Source organism: Pongo pygmaeus, chromosome 1 (genome assembly GCF_028885625.2).
Source record: "Pongo pygmaeus isolate AG05252 chromosome 1, NHGRI_mPonPyg2-v2.0_pri, whole genome shotgun sequence".
NCBI lineage: Eukaryota > Metazoa > Chordata > Mammalia > Primates > Hominidae > Pongo > Pongo pygmaeus.
The window spans coordinates 136,104,808-136,112,866 of record NC_072373.2 but is presented as its reverse complement, the minus strand read 5'-3'; the positions used below and the strand labels follow the sequence as shown (position 1 = coordinate 136,112,866).

Sequence of the window (8,059 nt, the reverse complement as noted above, 5' to 3'; positions counted from 1 at the left end):
AACTTAGAAATTCTGGCAGCACATCATATGCCTGGAGCATCTCTTGAGTGGCCATGTTTTCTGAACTGACTCTCTCCATTTCCTCCTCCTTTTCCTCCATTTCCTCAATAATTTCCCTTATTAACAGACTGAAGCATCTTTCAGTAGAGTCACACATTCTCAGGAGATCTGGGCCAAGCTTCCAGCTTCAGCCCTCCTCAAACCCAAGCAAGCTGTGGCTTTGCCACCTCCTCCTTGCTTTGTGGCTGTTTTTTTGTTTTGTTTTGTTTTGTTTTGTTTTTGTTGTTTGTTTGTTTGTTTTGACAGAGTCTCGCTCTGTTGCCAGGCTGCAGTGCAGTGGCATGATCTCAGCTCACTGTGACCTCTGCCTCTCGGGTTCAAGCAATTCTCCTGCCTCAGCCTCCTGAGTAGCTGGGATTACAGGCACCCACCACCACGCCTGGCTAATTTTTTTTCTTTTTTTTTTGTATTTTAGTAGAGATGGGCTTTCACCACATTGGCCAGCTGGTCTCGAACTCCTGAGCTCAGGCAATCCACCCGCCTCGGCCTCCCAAAGTGCTAGGATTAGACGTGAGCCACCGCACCCAGCCTGTGGCTGTTTTTAAAGCACGGCATCCTCCTGCTCCACTTGCCCTTTGCTGCTTTTTGGAGGCATCATTTTCTTGGACCCACTTCTTTTCTGTCTATTTTTCTTGCTGAGTTTTCATAGTTTGCTGGGTTTCCAGTTTGGTGGGTATTAGTTGAACATTTTCTGTGTGCCAGGAGCTGGAAAAAACAGGATGAAAAGACACAGACCTCAGGTGTAGTGGAGACAAAAGGTAAACTGAGATTTTTCCTTAAGGGGGTGTGCAGATTTTACCTGCATCTGACTCTTTCCAGTTCATGATGCCTTTCCGAAACCCTCACAGCCAAACAGAATGGCTGCTAAACCACCTCCCCTACATAGTCTTTTTTTTTCTTTTCTTTTCCTAAGCAGCCCCAAAGAGTGTGGTCTTCTTTCCTGTGATATTGCAGTTGCTAATTTAAATTATGAAACCAGCCAGGGTGCAGCAGTGTGATGCAAGCAGTGTGCTGGGCTTTCCCAACCTCTATCCTAGCCCTAGCTAAAATGGTCTTACAGTTTTGGTCCTTGGTAAGTTAAAAGAAAAAGTCAACACCAGATGAAGCTGCGGGGTTACCAAAGTAGTTTTATAGTCTCTATGGGAAGTTGTTTGCCTAGCATCTAGTAGGTGCAAAGTGGCAAGCCAGGAGGTGTGCAGGACTTAAAAGTTGTGTAGCCCTTGCCCTCTGTCTGCCTCTAAACAAGCACAGGACCCTTCTTGCTGAAACAAAAATTTTAGCACCTTGTGCTCACTTTCTTCCTCATCCTCTTCTCAGCAACAGTTCCTGGGCCTCAGCATCTCTCCCCTTTTCCTCTTCCCTCACCCTGACTCTGGAGTCTATCCTCAGTATAATGAAAGCATGTTTACGATGAAGCCCATCTCTAGGTCATGGAGGGGAGACTGCCTTGGCAAGGAAACCCACTTGTTCTCCTCATCCACAGTTTCTGGAAATGTTTGGTTTAAAATGATTATTTTCTGAATCTTGGTGAGCATTTATGTGAACTAGATGTCCATCTTCATTCCTTTTTATTTATTTATTTATTTTTAGACGGAGTCTTGCTCTGTCGTCCAGGCTGGAGTGCAGTGGCACAATCTCGGCTCACTGCAACCTCCGCCTCCTGGGTTCAAGTGATTCTCCTGCCTCAGCCTCCTGAGTAGCTGGGACTACAGGCATGTGCCACCATGCTCAGCTAATTTTTCATAGTTTTAGTAGACACGGGGTCTCACTGTGTTAGTCAGGATGGTCTCGATCTTCTGAGCTTGTGATCTGCCCGCCTCAGGCTCCCAAAGTGCTGAGATTACAGGCGTGAGCCACTGCGCCCGGCCTTCATTCCCTTCTAACACCACTGCAGAAGATGCACATGCTAGCACTGTGGAAAAGGCACAGCAGCATGAGAATGAGGTCCTGACCTCTTCAAATGGTTACAAAGTCCTGTTGGGTCTCACTTCCAACCAAGGACCAACTCTTGCCTGTCCATGCCTCTTTGTCTCCTGTCCTAATTACACCTGTGAGGTAAACACTCAAATAAGCTGGGCAAACAGACATGAAACTTAAAGTCAGTAATACCCAGCTGACAATGGATAATGTTTCCAGGCATTACTAGTTGGGTGTTTTCTTCAAACTCTACAAAGACTTGACATGGAACATTAAGACTAGTCCATTCACTTCCAACCTAGTGTTGCAGAGTCTTGCCAGAACAAGCAGTCCTGAGGCAGTAACACTCACAGAAGTGCATGGGACTGACAAGGACCTATGCACCCACCTAAAGAATGTCTAAAACTATACTAGGTGGTGCACACCAGGGAGACTGTGAATTAGGATAGTTTGTGATGAGTGCATTTGCATTTTATTTTTCCGTGAAAATCACACACACGCAGACACACAGACAAACATACAGAAAAGCAGATCTACTTGAAATGAGAGCAATATGGAGGCCAAAGCTGCTAGTGGGATGGCCCGGGGTTTCTAGTTCTGGGGTCTGGAGAATGATTTTGTATTTGTTTGGTTTCACCATCAGGTGTTCCAGGTGAGCAAGTCAGTTTCGTTTTCCTTCTGAAAGAGCCTCTTTCTGAATTCACTGCATGCTCCTCGTGTGTTTGTTTTCTGCTGCAGTGGGGTCATTTACGCTGGCCAGTCCATTTGGATGACCATATGGGCACAGGCTCCTGCGCCTCCAGCTGCCCAGAGTTCCTTTCTGGCTGCAGGAACGAGCGGTGTGAAAGATCAGTCCTGTGGAAGGAGAGCACATGGACTCGCGTCGTCTTGGTTTTCTGAGATGCTGTGACTATTAGATTTCAAAAGCTAAACAGTTGTCAATCAATCTCTGAAGGGCACTCAGCTGAGGGCACTGTGATTCTGTCAGATCACCCGGGTTATGGGCCATCTTTCTCTCCTTCTCTATGAAATCTATGAATCAGGTCTCCCTGGTTCTAAGATCCAGGCATTTGTTACAAAGACTCACATATATGAGATGTGTGCATACATGCTTACATCCTGGGGGTAAGCTACACCCATGGTGCTGTTTCCAAGGGCTCTTACAGGGTCTTTTGGGGCTTTTTTAGCTTAAGAAAGTTACCATTATCTTAAAAGCCAAGAAATCCTAATTTAGGTCAGCCCTGAGGTACAGAATTCCCTTGACCACTTCCTGTAGGGATGGCTCTGGGAAGCATGAAAATGTGACTGGGGGAGGGGAGAGATGAGAGCTGGAGTGCAGGATATTAGGCTCCAGATCGAAGCTTGGGCTTTGATTAATAAAGATGTCCATGTTCCTTGAGAAGCGGACACCAAGGTGATCTTTTTAACTGGAGAGACACTGTCTCCAGTTATAAAGTGTGGGTTGAATTCCTGAACCAATGCCCGCTGTGGGGCTGGGGTAGTGTGGGCGAGGAGGGGACTGGACAAAGGCCTGACCAGTCTAGACGAAATGTGGTTTATCCCATTATCTGATTTAAAATCACACATCCTCTTAAGAGGATGACTAACACAGTACTTAGGGCTGAGAACAGGATTTGAGGTGGTGCGAGGATCCCCATCAAGGCTGAGGGTACTTCAGAAACTTCTGAAACTAACACAAAGATACGAGTTATATGGGGGAACTGGAACAGTGTAAGAATAAGGATTAGAAATTGATCTGAGTCGTTCCTAATTTGGGAATGCACATGCGATGGCCACATAATTATTAACTTATTTAGGATGTTTCTAAGTTGTCTGATCATCTGTCAGCTACTTAATCTATTAACACCTTGACCCTCACTGGTTTTACTAACAGAGTACAAGATTGCATAAGACCTTATCCCAAAACATGTTTTCCAGGATGGAGTCCTTTGGAGAGTAAAAATGTTCTTGGTAAGCAAACACTGATTTCTAGAGAAATATCTGTGTGGTCCTGGCTCACAATTTAGAGTTGTAAAGCCAATGGCCGGATGAACCTCCTGAAGTTCTCACATTTGCTTAGGAGCAAGTTGTAAATTCTCTCTAAAACTTCTTGAGAGAAATTGCCTTTTTCTTGTTTGAAGGATACTTTAAAGAAAATTATTTTGAAGAGGTATAATGTAAACAATAATATAATTACTATTTATTTCATGACAGACACATACAATGCTATATGAAAGAATTTTTGCAAACCTTTGTAAAGATAGTATGTTGTAAAGTCAGAATTAGGTTTTGGATGAAAATTATCAGAAAAAGATGCCAATAACTGTGTTGCAGGTTTTCTAATCTTTGTGAACAAAAATGTAAAAAACACAATAGAAAAATGATCGCATCCAATAAGGGATAAAAGTTTGGCATTAACTGCTGTAGATATAGAACATCAGCACCCCTGATGTTCTGCCTGGCCCAGAGGTGATGTGGTGGGACAAGTCGTTTAAGAGGGAACATGCCAGGCAGGGGTGGGGAGACCATTGGTAATGCTGGGAAACAATTTTGCTACCCAATTGTATATTCTGAGTTGCAGAGTTATAAAAAGGATTTGCAACTGCAAGTGGTTTTTAAAAATAATTTTCAACTGATGTCAAGAGCAATCACCAGATCTATAAATGGGAATCAGTGGCTGGAAGATCTCAGTAAAAGCAAACTTTCTCTAACTAAAGGAGCCTTTACTTAGGCATTTCTGGGCCCTCTGGCAGGTAAGGGGTGGGAAGACAAAGTCAGTTTTGCCAAGTAGCCATTAGGTCTCTGCTGGTCAAGAGGAAGGGAAAAAATTCATCACAAGCACTGCTTTGGACAGCAGTGTTTCCATCATTAGCTGTATTTGGTTTTTCTTGCAATATAGAAACGGGGCAGAATAAAAACTTTATGGGGAAATAAGGTTTTTGCATATCCTTGCTTCTTGATTTGATTTGATTTACTCTCCAGGTAAGTCAGAAGAGAGTGGCTAATTCATCCCTCTACAATCCCAGGCTTAAGCCAAGGCATTGGGATGCTGGTGCCTCCTCCAGTACTTGATCTAGCTCTCTCCTTCTTGGGCGGTGTGCTCCTTACATGGGGCATGTGCTGGGGCAGGAACCTACAAGCACCTATTCCAAGAGTTATCACAAGCCAGGAGACATACCTCCTATTGCTTCTTTCTCCATCTTCTTGATATGTTTATAAAGCACAAAGAGCCCCATTCCTACAACAAATGCTATTTCTTGATCTAACCAAATGTGTCTGCCACTGAAATGATGTGCCAGTTAAGTCCCGTCCTTTGAAACTCAAACACATGTCCAGACATAGATGTCAAGCACCCAAAACATTCTAATATTCTCTATTACCTTCTCTGCTCCTCATTCCCCAAATCCAAGCTTTTTTGCTGTAAGCAAAAACATGGGAAAGTTCTTTTCAAAAATGCTCTCCCATACTATCCAAATGCTTTCCTGATTAGAATAGGAACCCTTACAGCTACTGAATGAAAAGTTCTTCAGCACAGAACAGGGGGACAGTGGCAGGGACTTAGCAAGGATGTGATGAGGATGTGGTAGGGACTTAGCAAGGATGTGATGAGGATGTGGTGGGGACTTGGTAGGGACCATGGTATGGGTGGGGCTCTCTGCAGGAAGCATATCTGAGCCTTGGAGCAACTCAAGCCCAATGATCTAGCTGGGCTCTGAGCCGAGGAGCTGCCTCAAGCTGCAGACTGCATAAGCAGCAGGGGTACCTGGGCTTGTCGGCTGGCTCCAGCAGCTCGAGGGTGCAAAGGGAGGTCGTGAATTTCAGTCTGCTGTTTAGCAAAATTTACAAACACCTGGAGGTAAAAGAAGAGCAAGATTAGGTAGATATTTCCAGGAAAACAGCACCCTACACCCACCTACCCACTTTGCTCTCTATTTTCCACAGTTCACATACAGCCCTGCTGGTATGGCTTGTGTCCTACCCGGGGGAGGCTGGCCCACCCACAGAAGCCTGGCCACCACTGCCCTGGTCAGAGCTAGCTTCTTAGACTAGACTCCCGAGTGATGCCACAGGAGTTCCTGCTGGAGGACTCAAGGGACTTGGGCACCAGACATTGGGGTAATCAAGGCAAGGCAGATTCTCAGCTAGCAGCATCCTAATAACTAAAAAAAAAAAAAAAAAGTAATTGATCCCAACGAAGAACTGTTCGGCTCCTCGTTGAGTGTGCAGGTGCTTCCTGCTCATGCCTCTCCCTGCTTAATGCTGATGAGAAGGTGTGGGTGAGCCAGCTCCTCAGGGGTTAAATGGAGACTTCCCTGTTTCCACTGCTTTACTGAACTGTCTCTAAAGATGTTTATTTTAAAACAAACATATATAAAAGCACAAAACCCAGAAACAACCCAAATGTCTATCAATGAATGAATAGATGGATGAACAAAATGTAGCATATGTACGTAAAAAGGAATATTATTCAGCCTGAAAAAGGAAGGAAATTCTGGCACATGATACAACACGGATGAACCTTGAGGACATTATGCTAAGTCCTCACATAATAAGCCAGACATAAAAGGACAAACACTGTATGATTCCACTTCTATGAGGTATCTATAGTAGTCAGAGCCTTAGAGACAGAAAGTAGAACAGTAGTTGCCAAGGGGAGGGGGGCAATGAATGGCGAGTTAGTGTTTAATGGGCACAGATTTTCACTGAAGCAAGATGAAAGAGTTCTATCGGGGATGGTGGTAATGGTTACACAACAATGTAAATGTACTTAATACCACTGCACTGTGCACTTAAACATGGTTGACATGGTCAATTTTATGTTATTATATTTTACCGCAATAAAAAATGTGATTACATCTTAAAAAACCACACATGGAATGCACGTTTATCAAAACTCACTAAACTGTAAATTTAAAATAGGTGTTTTTCTTTTGTTTTGCTTTTTTGAGACAGGGGCTTGCTCTGTCACCCAGACTAGAGTGCAGTAGTATGAACACAGCTCATTGCAGCCTTGACCTCCTGGGCTCCAGCAATCTTCCTGCCTCAACCTCCCATGTAGCTGGGACCACAGGCATGCACCACAATGCCTGGATAATTTTCTGATTTTTTTTTGTAGAAACAAGGTCTCACTTTGTTGCGTGGGCCCGTCTTAAACTCCTGGGCTCAAGTGATCCTCCTGCCTTGGCCTCCCAAAGAACCTGTGTTTCATCGTGTGTTAATTGCACATCAATAAAGCCGATTTGAAGGAAAAACCACCACCACAAAACAAGCAAGAATGAAATAACACACCATAGCATCACAGGGAAGGAAAATGTAAAAAAAAGAATCAATGAAGTTTCCTGATGACTAAAAAATATTGTTAGAAAACAATTTCTGATATACCACCTTTTACCCCAATAAACAGAGGGCAAGGGTTTGTTAAAAATCAGGAATGTTATGCCTCCCTCTTATGGCAATTCCAACCCACACTGGATGTTCTGGGCCAGTCTTTGCTCAGCTCTCGGTGCCCCGGGGCCAACTTGCCTGGTCCAGTGTGGTCTGTGTGACTGAGTACTCCTCGATGAGCAGGCTGTCCTTGTGGGAGAGGAGGAGCTGGAAGATCCTCGCCAGGGAGGAGGAGGAGACCTGGAACTGGAGCATGTTGTAGTGCCTCTCCCTCTGCACACTGCCTGGGAAGTTCCCCTGGAAGAACTGCTCCACAGGGTTCAGGTCAGGAAGCAGGTCATCCTTCGGGGATTTGATCTTCATTGTGACGATATAGCCATCTCCAAATCTAGGGGATGCACACAGTGCAGGACAGGCCTCTATTAGTGGTTGGGCCTAAGGTAATCCCAAAATAAGGAGTAGACTCATCAGAAATTTTGGGGATTAAGCCCAGCTTGGTGGCTCACACCTGAAATCCCAGCAATTTGGGAGGTAGAGGTGGGAGGATCACTTGAGCTCAGGAGTGTAAGATAAGCCTGGGCAACAAGTAAGACCCTGTCTCTACATTAATTAGCAGGGCATGGTGGCACATGCCTGTGGTCCCAGCTACTTGGGAGGCTGAGGCGGGAGGATCACTTGAGCATAGGAGGTCAGGGCT

The 8,059-nt window shown here is 44.8% G+C and overlaps 1 protein-coding gene across 2 annotated transcripts in view; it reads right to left on the bottom strand.

Annotated features, from left to right (window-relative positions):
• Positions 1–2,423: 2,423 nt before the first annotated feature.
• The window catches only part of ABCA4 (ATP binding cassette subfamily A member 4), a 127,107-nt gene continuing 121,471 nt past the window's right edge, over positions 2,424–8,059 (bottom strand). For both annotated transcript variants that reach the window (XM_054475816.1, XM_063664591.1), the window contains 3 exons: positions 7,501–7,750; positions 5,741–5,827; positions 2,424–2,832 (listed from right to left, as the gene is read on the bottom strand). In XM_054475816.1, coding sequence (XP_054331791.1) covers positions 2,827–2,832; positions 5,741–5,827; positions 7,501–7,750 — 343 coding nt within the window. In that variant the 3' untranslated portion in view covers positions 2,424–2,826. The remainder of the gene's footprint in view (positions 2,833–5,740; positions 5,828–7,500; positions 7,751–8,059) is intronic.